General features: G+C 36.1%; 1 protein-coding gene across 1 annotated transcript; it reads right to left on the bottom strand.

Annotated features, from left to right (window-relative positions):
* Window positions 1-1,247: 1,247 nt before the first annotated feature.
* Window positions 1,248-15,206, bottom strand: hadhb (hydroxyacyl-CoA dehydrogenase trifunctional multienzyme complex subunit beta). Its single transcript, XM_074685148.1, has 16 exons — window positions 15,104-15,206; window positions 11,844-11,916; window positions 11,638-11,679; window positions 11,356-11,452; window positions 11,121-11,165; window positions 9,747-9,846; window positions 9,523-9,610; window positions 9,113-9,300; window positions 8,845-9,025; window positions 6,941-7,062; window positions 6,373-6,452; window positions 6,248-6,295; window positions 6,062-6,149; window positions 2,385-2,459; window positions 1,773-1,937; window positions 1,248-1,664 (listed from the first exon to the last, which is right to left on the bottom strand). Exons 2-16 carry the CDS (start codon window positions 11,908-11,910, stop codon window positions 1,629-1,631), a joined length of 1,422 nt encoding a protein of 473 aa, XP_074541249.1. The 5' UTR covers window positions 11,911-11,916; window positions 15,104-15,206; the 3' UTR covers window positions 1,248-1,628.
* Window positions 15,207-15,484: the final 278 nt, after the last annotated feature.

The raw sequence follows: 15,484 nt of genomic DNA, 5'->3' as shown, positions 1-15,484 counted from the left end.
AAATCAATATTTCTTTTATTAGCCTGACATCAAACCTCACTTATTCCTGTAAAATGCTTTATTAGAAGTTAACAGTCACTATTGTGGTCACACAGTTACGGAAGTGGATTAGGGCCACTGGAGAAAAAAAAACATTTTTTTTTTTAATTCTATATTTTTCTGAGATTTAAGTTAGAATCCTGACTTTTTTTCTTAGATTTCAGACTTTTTTTTTCTTAAAAAAATAAAAATAAAAAAATAAAAAATAACAATAAAATAAAAAAATATTGGACATTATTTTTAGTCAGTGGCCCTAATCGTCTCCCGTACACATCTCGTACTTACCAAAAAAATATTCCCTGATTTTTTCCTCAGATATCAGACTTTTTTCCAAAATAAATAAACAAATTAAAATAAAATAAAAAATATATTGAAAATAGTTTTTTTTATAGTGGCCCTAATCATCTTCCGTACACATCTCGTACTTACCAAAAAAATTTTCCCTGATTTTTTCTCAGATTTCAGACTTTTTTCTCTAAAATAAATAAATAAATAGATAAATTATAATAAAATAAAAAGAAATATCAGACTTTTTTTTTTCAGTGGCCCTCATCGTCTTCCGTACACATCTCGTACTTACCGAAAAAAAAAATCCCTGATTTTTTCTGAACAAAAAAATAAATAAAAAGGCAAAACTAGGAGCTCAAAATAAAATAAACAATGTGGACGAACAAGATGTCAGATCTGATTTAACTGAAACCATACACAATAAATATTGGTTCCAGAGCAAAAATCAACAAAAAACAAAAAAATAAACTCATTTTTTGCTGAAAAATAATTAAATAAATAAATAAATACTCAATTTTAAAATGCAACACTTAACAATATGTTGTTATATTAAATTTCTTGTACATGGAAGAAAATTCTTTGAAATTAACTTTAAAATGTTTCTTTTTTTTCATGACAGACTTGCTAAAAACTTTTTTTTAAATATTAAAGCAAATGAATAAATTGATTAATAAATAAAGGAGAAAAAAGTTAATTAATTTTTATAGTCAGCAGCTTTTTTTTTCTTTTTTTTCAAATTGAAATTCTGCTTAGGGACAGGTGTAAAAGCAAGTGAGCAAATATTCAAGATGCAATACAGCAGAGAAAAAGTCTTAGGCCGTTGTTGCACATTGCAAAAGTTTTGTTCTCTGTCAGGATGAAAGAAGGAATGTGTGAAAAAGGTAAAAGCTCTAAATAAAAAGGCAAATTAGAGAGAAAACTGAGTTGTAGTGTGGTTAACATCCCACTCTTTAATTCCAACGATTTGTTAGAAAAAACATATTACAGCATATAAACATCAGGATCACTCCATCTCCTTCGAGTGCTAAAATGTAGCTATATTACATTCGGCTCAGTGACGACGTTGACGGTTAAACCTTTAAGTCCACAGAATCAAAGGCAACACTCCTCGAAGACAATCAACGATAATTCAACATCCTGCGAGCAAAAACTGAATTTACACAAAATTCTTAAAACTGCATGTTCCTCTTCTCTAATCAAGGCAAAGTGGTGCTAGTATGTACCCCGGAGATGTCTGGATATTAGCGTGCGTGCAGTCGTCATGTTGAATCTGAAGATTTGGGTTCTGGATGATTTTTTCTTTACTGGGGGTACGCCTCGATCACCATGGCGTGACCCTGGAGAACACAAGAGAGCAACAAGAGTTATAAAAGTTCAACACAAAAAGGAGAAATGTAATTTATTTGTGTGATTTATCTTTAAAAATGCACAAACTTCTTAATTACCTGTCCTCCTGCAGCACAAGCCGCCACCAATCCGTACTGTCCTCCCTCCTTCTTGAGCCGATGAGCCACTGTGGTCACCAGCCTGCAGCCTGTGGCACCGAACGGGTGACCCAGAGACAGAGAGCCCCCCCACAGGTTGAACTTCTCCATGGGAGGAGTCCCCACCTGCAGGAAAAACAAAAACAGGTGTTCCAGTTTTCCTCTGTGCTAATCAGATTCACAACGAAGAGAGCAGACTGCCACAAAAAAATAAGAGCAAAGCAAAGAATTTTTAATGAGAGCTTATCCACAAATAAGTTTAGTTATCTTTATTTCATTCATGTTGTTGTATAAAAATTATATACATACAATATTAATATAAAGGAAAAAAATCAGAAATGAATGAAAAAGAGCAGAAAGAAAAAAAAAATCTTATTGCATCTGATCCTCTGCCGCAAAATGTTCACTTAACACTCGACAAAACACACACAAGCAAGAGCAAAATGAAAAGCAAAACAATTCACAAACATAAAACTTAAGTTTTACCAGAACAAAAGAAAGCAACAAAAACAACAACAACAACAAACAAAAAACCCATACTGTGATTTTTTTGGGGGTGGAAATATACTTCACCTTCGATGTCCTTCCCAGGTACGTCTGTCCGAACCAGTCTGAGTCCATCGCCTTCAGGTTTGCCATGATCTGACCCTGGAAAATTAAACAAAAAAATTCAGATTAAGAAACAAATAATCAGACAACAACGCTTATTTTGTCTGAGTGAAATGAGCGCGATATGACGAAGAGCAGATGACTGAAACTGTGATATTTTGCTCAGGCAACACACACACATCCCCCAAAAAGGTGATTATGATATTCATCTCACTGTTTATGATATTTGTTTCCGTCTAAATGACAGAGATTAAAAATGTTTGGAGAACACCAATGCACAAAAAGGTGATGTAGATGTTCGAGTTTAAGAGAGGAGACTTGTTTCTCATAGAAAAAAGCAGAAGAGAATTAAAGAGGAAAGGTAAGATTTTTTTTTTCTCCACAACTTTTCTGAATATTTATTTATAAACCTGACTGTAGTTAATTACAAAGACTGCAAACTATGTGCTGATTATTCCCCTTGCAGACATAAAGTGATAGAGATTCGTTTAATGACTCAACTTGCAAATTTGTTTGTTGTCGGCTAAATAAACAAATAAATATTAACAATATACTCGTGTTTGACTGAGAAAATTTTGCACGCTACCTCATTTTTTTGTTCATAAGTCATAAAAGTTCCTGCCATAATTTTTTACGCTGCAGAAGTTTTTGTTTTTCTTGAGTTATGAATGCTTCTTCATGTTATTTGTTTATTTTTTGGCATTAAAAAAATGAAAAGATAACGGCTTCAGATTAGAGCTGAAAGATTTTATATCTCCTGAATTATTCACTAAGCACAAGCAATAAATCTTTCCATAGTGGGGCTGAACGGTTCTGAAAAATAATCTAATTGGGATTTTTTTTAAACTAATATTGCGATTGCGACTTAGCATGAGATTTTTTTGGGGGGTTATGTTTATCTTCTACATTATTCAGTTAACACAAGCAATAAACCACTCTTTAGTATGACCAATTTTTCCTGTATGCCAGGCCTACATGTCATGTGTCCAAATAACATACACCTTTATCTAACTATTACAATCACAGTAGAATATCGACTGATTGATTTAACTTCAGGCCTTATAGACCTGTAATAAAATCATCATTAATTACCTTGAATAAAATCAGAGAAAGGAACGAAGCACTGCAGAACAACAGGCCTATTATGAACAACAAAATAAAAAATAAATATGAATCCTCTCATCTATGGATCTCACATAAAGTACATTGCAGAAATGTAAATGAGACCAAATCTCTGGCTTAACCGCTGAAATATGTCGACATGGGGAGTGTACTTTTTTATAAAATGAAAAAGAAACACTGTGTGAACATAAATATAAATATTAATTGATCTCTCATCAGTAAAAAAACACAAACTAAAGTAAATGCACTTTAAAATTCTTTTTGTTTGTTTCTTTAAATTGCAGCCTTTGCAAATTGAAAATTGCATTTTTTACATGGTGATGTTGGTTTAAATTGGATTAATTGTTCAGCCCTATTCTATAGTATGACCAACACAAGTAGGGAAACTGTCAACATGTAAAACATTCTTTCCTGTAGGCCAAGCCCATGTTTTATGATGAAATGAGATGAACTGATGCATGGATTCATATAAAATACATATCTTGATTTAACTATTACAACCACAGTAGAATATCTACTGATTGATTTTACTTCAATTCTTGTAGATATGTATTATTTTTGCCAGACAAAGCAACATATTGACTTTTGCCGGCATTAAGGAATAACGAGTACAAATCACTTTATTCCCTCCAAGTCTATTTACATGAATCATTTTTTTTTTAAAGGATTTATTCATGTATTTTAACTTCAAATCCTATGATTTAAAAACTGCATTCCATTACATTGTGATGTCGATTTCAATTCAATAAATTTTTCAGCCCTATTTCAGATGCCCTACAATCTTTGCTTAGTAGTTGTATCACGTCACAACCAGGGGCTGGTAAAAACAATAATAAAAAATAAGATTTTGTAAAAGCCACATGGAGTAGTTGATTTTTTTAAAATTCTTAATGAAAAATTATTTGAATCAAATTAAAAGGGGAAAAAATGATCCAAGGATTGAATGAGGAAATATCCCTTTAAATACAATCAGCAAATCAATGTTTGGATTTACCTGAATACACTTTATAAACTTTTATCTCCTTGCTGATTTTATTTGTAGGTGTGGGCAGGTTTTGACAATCTCATCCTAATTAGGTACTTATACAGGTACCGACCAATTTCTGACTAGTATCGAAAAACAGTACCATGTTTTGGTACCTAAAAGTATCCTTGTGACTGTTAGAGAGTGGAAGAGAACGCAATTTTCCACGCTGGACATGAACTCAGCATTGAAAGTTTATATTTGGAAGAATGAATATGTTAGACAAAAAAACTTTGAGATTTTACCATTAAAAAATATTTATTGCCACTCATCTGTCTGTATCAGACATGGACTGCTACAATTTCAAGTTTTACACAGACTTCATCTATCAAAGTTGAAACTTTCAACAATGTGTCCCACTGTAAACCCACTTTGTGATCGATGTAAACAAGCACCACCTTCACTGGCACATATGTTCTGGTCCTGTCCATGTATCGCTACCTTCTGGATCAAAATATTTAAAAGTTTGTCTGAAATTTTCCAGAAACTTTCTTTGTCGAGTGACCAGAAAAATGTGCTAAGACTTGTGATGCTGCTAGCAAGAAGAGTGATTCTGCCGAACTGGAAGCAAAAAATCCTCCAGCTTATCACACTTTAATGAATGATGTAATGAAACACTTACAATTAGAAAAAATCAAGTTCACCCTGAGTGGCAAAATTAACATATTTCACTCAATATGGCAACCATTTATGGAATATTACAACAAAAACAACCCCATGAAAAATAAAGTATATCCAGATCAAAAAAACAAGTCGCATCCTCCTTGTCATATTATCAATATTTAATTTAAATTTTTCTCTTATTCTTGTTTTATTATTATTTTTTTATATTGCATTTTATTCTTATTTATTTATTTGTTTTTTTAATTAAATTGTATTATTATTACTATTATTATCATTATTATTATTATTAATATTTTTTTAGCTCTTTTTATGTTAATGTATGGGTGTATGTTCAGTTGTGTTGTGTGTGTATTGTTGTATCCATATATGTAAATACATGTATATATGTGTGCAGATTTATGTGTGTATGTGGATGTGCCTATATATATATATATATATATATATATATATATATATATATATATATATATATATATATATATATATATATATATTTATATATATATATATATATATATATATATATATATATATATATATATATATATATATCTTTTCATTATTTTTGTACTTGTACGTAAAAAAAGGAAAAAACCCCAATAAAGAGAAGTTCAAAAATATATATATAAATATATATTTATTATCACACAAAGGTACCCATCCCTATCTCTAAGTCATATTAATCACTCGCAGTGAATCTTTGTTTGACACAGATTCTGCTGCAGAAATTCTAGATTTAAAGATCTAATTATTTCAGAATAATCTGTCTCGTTTGCATTTGTAGCTCTCAAAAGCTTCAGTATTCGTTTCAGTCTGGTTCAGATTTGTCTAAAAATCTTTGTAATAGTTGAAATGTGTTGTGAGAACTTACTGCGAACGCCTCGTGGAACTCAAAGACGTCAATATCGTTCAAAGTCAAGCCGGCCCGTTCCAGGACTTTTGGTGTGGCGTATGTTGGCCTGCGTGAGTCAAAAAGGTGGGGGGATAGGAAATTAAACATTTTTATCCTGCACATGAAACCAGTGATGACATTTGTACCAAATGTGGAGGGACTCACCCCAGAAGCAGCTGATCTTTGGGGTCCTGGGACACATAGACAAAGTCTCTGAAAACACAACATAATGAGCACTTCAGCTCAGAGATCACCGTGGCAGCTCTGATAACCAGAGAGGGTGCACATACCTGAGGTAGGCTTTAGGCTTGTAACCCATAGCCAAAGCTTTTTCTTCAGACATGATGAGCACAGCGGAGGCCCCATCCGTCTGACAAACACACAAACAAGCAGTTCACTTACAGCCAGAGCCGTTTATAAGAGGTGACAGTGTTTCAACTTGAGAGTGAAATCTGCTCAAAGAGATCCAGGGGAGATATTTTGAGCAGGGCAACACAGTTTGTTTGATAAGCCAGCCAGAAAAGTTACCCAGAAAAGTTCATTATAAAGTGCAAATAAGACAGATTGAGGAATGTGAAGCTGGAGTTGCTGTCTGAACAGAAAGAGACACCCTCAATCAAATCCTAACAGTGTTTCGCTTCGGGTAAATTGCAGGTTTTATTTTTGTAGCTTGAAGTGTGTGTAGCTTTGTGCGTTTGTCTTACACACAGAGACAGATCCTCATGTCAGTGCTGAAGGTGTTTTTGAACCAGAGAGGAGGAATTAAGAACTCTGAGAGAGCGCTGCAGGGCCTGTGTGTGTGTGTGTGTGTGTGCTGACAGTGTGTGAGAGTGTTTATGTATGTGTGTGAGTGTTTACCAGGAAGGAGGAGTTGGCAGCGGTGACAGTGCCGTGTGGCTTAATGAAGGCGGGCTTTAGTTTGCCCATTTGCTCCATGGAGGACGGGCGGATGCCGTTATCCTTGGAAACAATGTCACGACCTGTTAATAAAAATAAAAATAAATCATCATTAAGTGGCATTTTATAACATTTTTTTGATATTAAACACATTTAACCCTGCAATAAATAAGAAATATAGCTGTAAACAGTGATGGGCAGGTCCTCGCACTGTCAGCAGTCCCTTCAGTGTGTGACATCACCAGCAACCACTGCCTGCTCATGCATGACATTTACAGAATTTTCACAAGCAACTGCTCATAGCTGCCACAATTTTCACCAAAAGTCTCTAAAAAGTGATATTTTTGTAGGAAATTTTGTCAAGAATCTACCCATGTTGTTTTTAAAGCTGTACGATTTTCAATTTTTGTGTAGAAGGCAAAATGCTGCAGCTTGAGTGGAACTGGATCACCTGCTCCCATTCATTCTTAATGGGTGAGCTGAGAGGGCTTTCTTATGGGTTCACCGACTTTGAGGACTCATCATTTAAAAACCGTTTCCAAAACAACAAAATCCCAAATAAATTTTGTATAACAGGGTCTAGTCTGTCATCTGAGCAAATTTCAAGCTGATACCACTTATAGTGTCGGAGAATATAATTTTTGAAAAAGGGTGAAAAATGTTGGGAAATTGTATTCTACAAGGCAAATAGCCAGCTTTCTGTTGGAGATAGGTTAGGGGTGTCAGCATATGAGTTGTGCCTCTCAATAAGACGAACATTTTGACGTTGGTTTGATCTCTGTATGACATTCCTACTGGTCAGTAGAGCCGTTTTAGTGTGCCTTGGTGGCGCTACAGAGCAAATTATGGGATGTTGGGGGTCAAGTTTGGTATCATATCATTTTTTTTTTGCGATTCTGAAATGTGTGCCAATTTTTGTGACTTTTGAGCAAGTCTAGGGGTCAACTTAGAACTCAAAGACTGGAGGGAATAAAAAGAAGAAAGAAATGGACACCCAAAGGGAGGGGACCCTAAGAAAGCAAAATGAACAGATAAGACAGCTTAAAGAGGGGGTATTCTAAATTCTTCTAGCACGAGATCTTCACAAGACTTGCTAAAAGGTCTCGTATCTAGCTCAGCGCACACTCGAGGGGTAGGCCTCAAATACTAAGGTCTGCCCATTGATCTAACAGGTCTTCAGATGGCCGACCAATCAGAGAGAAGGGGGTTTGTGGAGGGCGAAGCCTTAAAGAGACGGCAGCCAAGACAAAGGCTGACTATGTCCGGAGCCACATTTACCCCACAAATGCACACCACATGTCATTTTTTTGGATTTATTCAGGGGATCTGACATCTCAACTTTTTTCCAACCAAGCATCAAAACAAAGATTGAAATAAAAGATTCAAATTTGAAAAAAAAAGTTGTTTTTTTTAACAAAAAATAATCATGATTTAAAATCATTAGACAAAAAAATCCCAACACTAAGATACATTGATTTTTTCCTCCCAACCCTACCAGAGGGGCGGCATAAAGCCAAACTAAAAAAAGCACAATACCCCCTCTTTAATTTATTTAAGAATAGTGGAAAATTTCACACATTTCCGGTCAATTTTTTTTTTTAAATCCTTGAACAGCACACCGTGATTCACTTACTCTACATCCCACCCATTTGGGAAAACAACTCCACAGACATGAGAACTCACAAAACCTTGCATGATCAAAATGCCAAAACAAATATGGAGGAATTTCATTCTCATCTTAAAAAGTCAAATCTTATAGATGGACGAAGCGGTCTACCTCTCTATCCCCTCTCTGTCTGCTCACAAAGCTCCATGATCAAGTGAGGTTATTAGTCGAGATGAATTTTGAGTGGAGCTGTGTTTACCTGGGACTTTAAAGGAGATGACGTCCTCCAGCAGACCGCTGTCCTGGGCCTTTTTGGCCAGAGAGTGTGATCGCAGAGCAAACTCATCCTGCTCCAGTCTGGAGACCCCGAATGCAGCGGCCAGACGGTCTGCGCTGTGACCCATGGTTTCAGATGTGGAGAACTCCGCCACAGCAGGAAGCTGCACAGTGATGATAAAACGTTAGAGGAGGAAATGGTGCAGGGTTTGAGCTGTGATGTTAATGGGGGATTTGGGGTGACTCCGTACCTCTGGGGTGAGGTGGGCCATGCGGATGCTGCCGATCAGACTGAGTCTCTGTCCGAGGGTCTTGGCTTTGTTGAGGGACAGCATGGTCTTTCTCATCTTCCGGCTGTGGCGGATGGGGACGTCTGACATGAACTCTACGCCTCCTGCAACAACGGCGTCACACTGGCCTGCAGCGATCAGGCCCACAGCTGGAGAGAAGAGCGGAAAGAGACGAATCAAAGTCAGACAAAGGAGGGTCCTCCGTAGCTTTTTGTATTGTATTGTAAATGTGCACATGTAAATTTATAAATTTATAAACTGCTCTGCTTTCTAGGTAATTCAAATTTTCCATGTTTGTCTTTGTTTCTGTTTTTTACAGGAGTCTGTCAATTAGCAGAGATTTGGCGTTGAGTCTTCCTCCCCCGTCATACCTGAGGTCATCGCCTGGTTGGAGGAGATGCAGGCCATGGTGACAGTGTGTGATGGGGTCTTGTCAGAAAAGCCGGCACCCAAGGCTGCCTGAAAAATCACAACACCACTTAAGTTAATTAATCTTATAACTGAGCATGTGGTCTGTGACAGGAAGAGAATACACAAAACCAGCAGAAGACACTGGAGCCAGTTTGGGTGTTTCTGTGCACGTGTGTGTGTTTACCTCTCGTGCTACATTACTGGTTTTGACTTCTTGAATAACCGTCCCGTAGATGATGTAGTCAACAGCTTCTTTTGGAACGCTAGTTTTTGTCAGGAGGCCCCTAAAAAAGCCCAAAAGGAGAAGTTAGGGGGGTCTGCAACCTTAACTTTTGGAGGAGCCGTTTGGCCTCAGCTCACCTGGATAAAAGTCATTCAGGAGCCACAAAATCGACTTTGTCTTCACAATAAAGGAAAAAGGATATGAAATTCTAAACATAGAAAAATGATTATCCAAACGCTAAGTTTTTTTGTATTAAGAAAATAGTGCATGTGATGTCTTAGTTTTTTTTTTTGTATTTTCAATAAATTTGATATTAGAAAAAATAATCATAATATAAATGATATGCATTTGCAAAATTTATGAAATGTCATTAAGTTTTTCAAAAAATTCAAAACATCAAGAATTTGCTTTTTTTTTGATAAATTAAATTTTAAAAAAGTGCAAGTTTGCAAAAATTTAAGGGATTTTGATTTTTCCAAAAATTAACAAAATTTCATAAATTTAAAAAAATAAAATAAAAAATGTAACTTTGAAAATTTAATAAATTAAAAAAAACGTAAAAATTCAAAATATTTCCAGATTTTTTGATGGAATTTGAATATTTTGCAGAAATTCAAGAATTTTGGAATTTCTTTTAAATTTGAAAAAATGTCCAAAAATTCAAATGAAAAAAATTGCTAATTAAAAAAATAAAAATCAAATATCCCCCCAAATTTGAAAGCTTTATAGCATGAGTTGATTTATAAAAAAAAATGTATGTACCTCTGTAAGAAAAACAAAAATTTTTCATCTCAAATGTATATATTTTTTGAAAGCTAAGAACTAGGCACTTTGGAGGAACCGTGTGCTTTTCAGATCACAGTAACTCAGGTTTAAATTTTGTTCCTGTACCCCTTGAAACATTTCTTTCCAAGGTTATTCTTTCCAGAGGTCCAGGAACTATGAGGGGCAGGTCATTCAAGCGGGAGATTTTCGAGTGGTCGGGCACCCACAAAGTTTTTGTTTCACCCTCATAAACATCACACACAGCTGTGATTGACTTGATGTAGTAACTCTTAAACATTTGTCTCCTTTCAGCTTCATAGTGTGAATGTGTCCCTGTCAGCTAGCAGTGTTAAGGTTTAAAGAGTGACCCTTAAAACTGGTGACCTCTAGCTGAACTTGTCAGTGGACAATGCGAGTAGCAAGTTTACACCTTAAAGACACTCGATATCCTGGAAATACAATAAATAGCATCATGACAAGACAGCAGGTTAGGGTTAGACAAGTTACAATTCTGCCTTGAGATACACATGCAAACACACGGCTACACACACAACCCAAGGACACACTTACTGCAGAGCTGCTCTGGCCAGGTCGTGGGGCATTAAATCAGCATATCTGTCAACACAAGACAAGAAGAGTTTAACCTTCAAGCCTTTACTTAAAACTTCAATATTTAAACAAAACTGTTTTCTTAATAGTTTTCAGAGTTTTTTTTTTTGTTTGAGCAGTGTTCATGTTGACCATGCATTAAATATGAAGCTACTAGCTGTGAAGTCAGACAGTAAGGAGGAACAGAGAGACATACGTGGTTCCAGACATCAGGAAAGGGGTTCGAACGCCTTCTACCAGAACTATGTTCTTCACACCGGGCCGCGCCAGCGTCTTTTTGCTCTTTGTCTGAGCTGAAGAGAAACACAGACAGTAGATGTGCAGACTTAAGTCATTCTGAAATAACCACAGAAATTGGTTTGAATGCCATCTCTGATTCCTAGATCATACGGGAAGTACGTAAACGCATCAGTCCAGGTTGATCACTTTGACCTGGAGTTCATGAATCCGAATGATGTTTCTGAGAGCCAGGACTTACCCTGAGCCTGGAGCTGGGCCGTCGTGCTGAGAGATCGCGTCCCTGAGACCAAGAGAAAAAAAAAATCTTATCATCAACTGTTAAAATATTCACAATATTTCATCAGTTAGTTCTTAGTTTTTATCAATTTTTTGTATAAAATATGAAACACCGAATATCTTCTCAACAATTAAAAACTATAAAGCAAGCAAAAAAAAAAGTCTTACCAACGCGCATCGCCAGTGAAGGGCTGACTGAGCAGCTCCTCATCGTCGTTAGCAGCATGGATGCCATTTTGTTCTAAAAAGAAAGAAAAGACATGAAACAAAGACGTTTTAACCATGGTTTTGATGACAAGGTTGGTCACTTTTGTACTTGAATCTTGTGCTACCGCTCTGCTGATTTTCTTGAGCATCAAAAACTAAAGCTGTAGAAAAAACAATTTCATGTTTGACTGCAGAACTCAGTAACACCTAGAATTATGTGGCAATATTTCAGGATTGTTGTAACATTCAGCTTTGGAAATACACACACTCCCTTTCACATTAGTAACGACGCAAAGAATGTGAATTTGTGTGGAAGACTTTCTCTGTATATGATTTTAAGGAAAATTTTTGAAAACCATCAAATGAATCTTATGTCCAATGAATATTGTGTATTTGTTTTATTGTGATGCACTTTGTTTTCTTCTGTTTTGAGTTCCTCTACATGCTGTAACAGATCAGACTATAAATATGCATTGACAAAAGGGTAGGACTAGAAATGTTTCTGACTTGATCCTACACTCTTTTGAACAAGGTATAAAGATCTAAGTTATTAGATTTGTTTCTCTAATTGTTTTTGTTTTCTTCTTTTTGTTTTTGTGTTCAAACACATCGTGCATCTTATTTATCTCTGTTCTGTTTTTGTTTTATTTTGCTATGTCTTTGAAAAGGCATAGAGCTGGTTGCCTGAATCAGCACCATGGATAGGCCTCTTCCCACTAATACTGATCCAGCTTTGAGGGGCTGGACCCTAACCTTGCAGAGAAGATGGATCTGCCTGATTCGGTTTCTGAAATCCTGCAGATCCATCTTGCCAGGCTCCACTGACCAACGATTTCACTCGGCTAAATTCTGACCGGCCCAATCAGGGAAGAGGGGCGGGAGAGGCGGGAGCTGCAGGAGCAGCGGAAGTGACAAGCAGATGTCAGCAGACTTTCGTACTTGTCAGCGTTCCCTTGATTCTTAAGTTAACTTTACAAAAACAGCAGCTGTCGTCCAATGCCATTATCACAGATGTTTCTTGTGTTCCTGTAGTTGTTCATCTATTGTTTCTCAGCAGAGGCACACATAAGCTACGCCACACCGTGGCTTGATGTGGATTGATCTGTGGTGAGTGTGTCAATCTGAACGGTCATCCAATCACCAGCTGCTGATTTTTTTTAAAGTCCCACCTCTGAAAACAAATTCGAAGAGCTGCTACCCAGATGGACTAGTAAACTATTTCCGTGGCGGATATATGAAACTGTCCGTCTGGTGTGTCAGGTTAGCTGGACCCATACCTGGGCTGGATGATTTTGGAAAATAATTTAATTGCAATTTTTTTGAACAGTACTGCAATTGCAAATCAACATGCAATTTTTTTTGGGGGGGGCGACATTTATCTTCTGCATGATTCACTAAATACAAGAAATAAATCATTCCATAGTATGACCTATACATCAAAGGATACTGTCAACATTTAAACAATTCTTTCCTGTAGGCCAGGCCTACATGTTATGATGAAATGAGATGAATTGTTATGCATGAATTGATACAAATAACACATCTTTATTTAACTATTACAGTCACAGTAAAATATTTACTGATTGACTTTACTTCAACTTTTGTGGACATGTAATATAATTTGCCAGAAAAAAAACAGCAAATTGACTTTTGCTGGGTTTAAGGAGGAACAAGTACAAGTTACTATATTGCCTCCAGGTCAGTGCTCAAAATGCGTTAATGTTCCTCAAACTGCACTTCACATTCAAAAAGTATAACTGATCCAAATTAGTTGTTGCTCTCATGTTTAAGCTTATGAATATGTCTACTGACTGATTCAGTGGTCAAAAAGATCCATTCGAACAGAAAACTATGGCAGTATGTCAATTATTGATTAATTGCAATTGAGTAATTAATAACAGAATTTCTAATTCATACATTTTTTGTTAATTTAAGTCCCATTGCTAAAGAAAAAGGAAAAACCTGTCTGCAGCATGCTGTCACTCATAACGTAGGACACCCATCCCCCATACAGGCACAATCAGTCTCAGCACTGATGGTCTGATTAGTGTTATCAGGTCGTATAAAGTCACTAATAATAACGTCTGTCTTTTTCATATACAGTTTGAATCACATCACATATGTTTAAACTGCTTAATCCACTTGGAACAGGACTATATTAACTACATTATCTCTAACTGCGCATTAGCAGAGTGAGCTCAGTACACAATGAAGCTCCTCAGGTGATATTTAGATCTACTTATGTAGGCAGAAGGTCAATGGTAGTATGCACCTGTCTGTAAATGTCTAAGTCACACACTGAACAGGTATAAAAAATGTGAGCCAAAATTTGCAGATCATCTATTTTACTTATTTATTCACATTAAAATTGCAAAAGATCTGACTATAAAATGAATATGAAGTGTGTGTTTGGAGAGGTCAAGAAGCCACTAAGGCTGTACAAAAGGAACTCACCTTCCTTCAGAAACACAATCAAAACACAAAAGAGCAACAATAAACACACATAATCTAAGGTACTGTAAATTATGATGTGAAGATGACGAGTTATATTATTCATAATAAGGCTATTGAACTAAAAGCCAAACTTGAACACCATAAAGAGGTAATAGAAGTTTATAAAGAGGGAAGTCTTTAAAACATGTTTAAATATAATGCTACATTTTCGCCCAGTGAGAGTAAACCCAAAGACCTCCAACCAGTCTCAACTGTCCCACTTTAGCCCAGTACTTCATGTGTAGGATTTCATGTATTTGACTTAAATGTTAAAGAATGGATCATTGGGCTAAATTCAAAGTTTTTACTTTTTACAAAACGTCATGATCAATGTATCATAATGCTGTTTAGTGCGACTTTTCAATGACACCCAACCCTGCCCCCCTCCTCGTCGTATGACCCTTCACCCAGTTTCCTCTACAGGAGAATGACACAGACAGAAATGTGGAATCACGGGACTCTATCTGGACCGAAACTGTTTACAGAACACCTATAAATGTGATAACTCGAATAAAACTGAAAAAGTCACGATAACTACAGCAAAAACGACCTAAATCACAAAGACAGCTCACTGAGAGCTAGCTATTTGCAAGCTAGGTGGTTGTTAGCCATTCACATTGATGTGACTTTTTCTGTAGTTTTATAAAAACAAACTACACGTAAACAGTCTGTGTAATAATGTCGCTATTCTTAGTTTTATTGTGAATGGCAGGCATGCCGAGGCTTACCTGTACGGTTGATATGTTGTTTGCCGACACCTCTTCCCTGCCAAACGATCAGCCAGCAGCACAAGAATTCCCGGACTACACTTTCAAGGGCCCAAGAGTTTGTTAGCTGACCAATGTAGTGCCTGACGGAAAAACATTTTGGCAACCAAAAATAAATTCAATTTATTCTTTTTAGATAAATTTTCCGCAATTTTTCATCACAATATTATATCTTTTAACGCTTTTTATTCGAAAAATCTAATTAATTTCATAATTTCTTCGTACAATAGTGTTTTACAGTACGGCAATTTTTCAGCGCCCTTAGCCTTTTTGTGGTTGATACTCTGCCGCCTCCACAGGTCACAGTAAATTTTGTGGATCTCTGTTTTTTTTAAAAAAAAG

The sequence above is a fragment of the Halichoeres trimaculatus genome, unplaced genomic scaffold (assembly GCF_033239565.1).
Source record: "Halichoeres trimaculatus isolate MK-OKI-2021-1 unplaced genomic scaffold, fHalTri1.1 fHalTri1_scaffold_13, whole genome shotgun sequence".
NCBI classification, from domain to species: Eukaryota; Metazoa; Chordata; class Actinopteri; order Labriformes; family Labridae; genus Halichoeres; species Halichoeres trimaculatus.
This window is presented reverse-complemented; position numbering and strand designations above follow the sequence as displayed.

Coding starts and splice junctions, on each gene's coding strand:
- hadhb (XM_074685148.1), bottom strand. CDS start 11,910: ATGGCATCCATGCTGCTAACGACGATGAGGAGCTGCTCAGTCAGCCCT. Junction 11,453..11,637: donor GGCCCAGCTCCAGGCTCAGG/GTAAGTCCTGGC, acceptor GTTTCTCTTCAG/CTCAGACAAAGAGCAAAAAG. Junction 6,296..6,372: donor AAGCCTAAAGCCTACCTCAG/GTATGTGCACCC, acceptor TTGTGTTTTCAG/AGACTTTGTCTATGTGTCCC.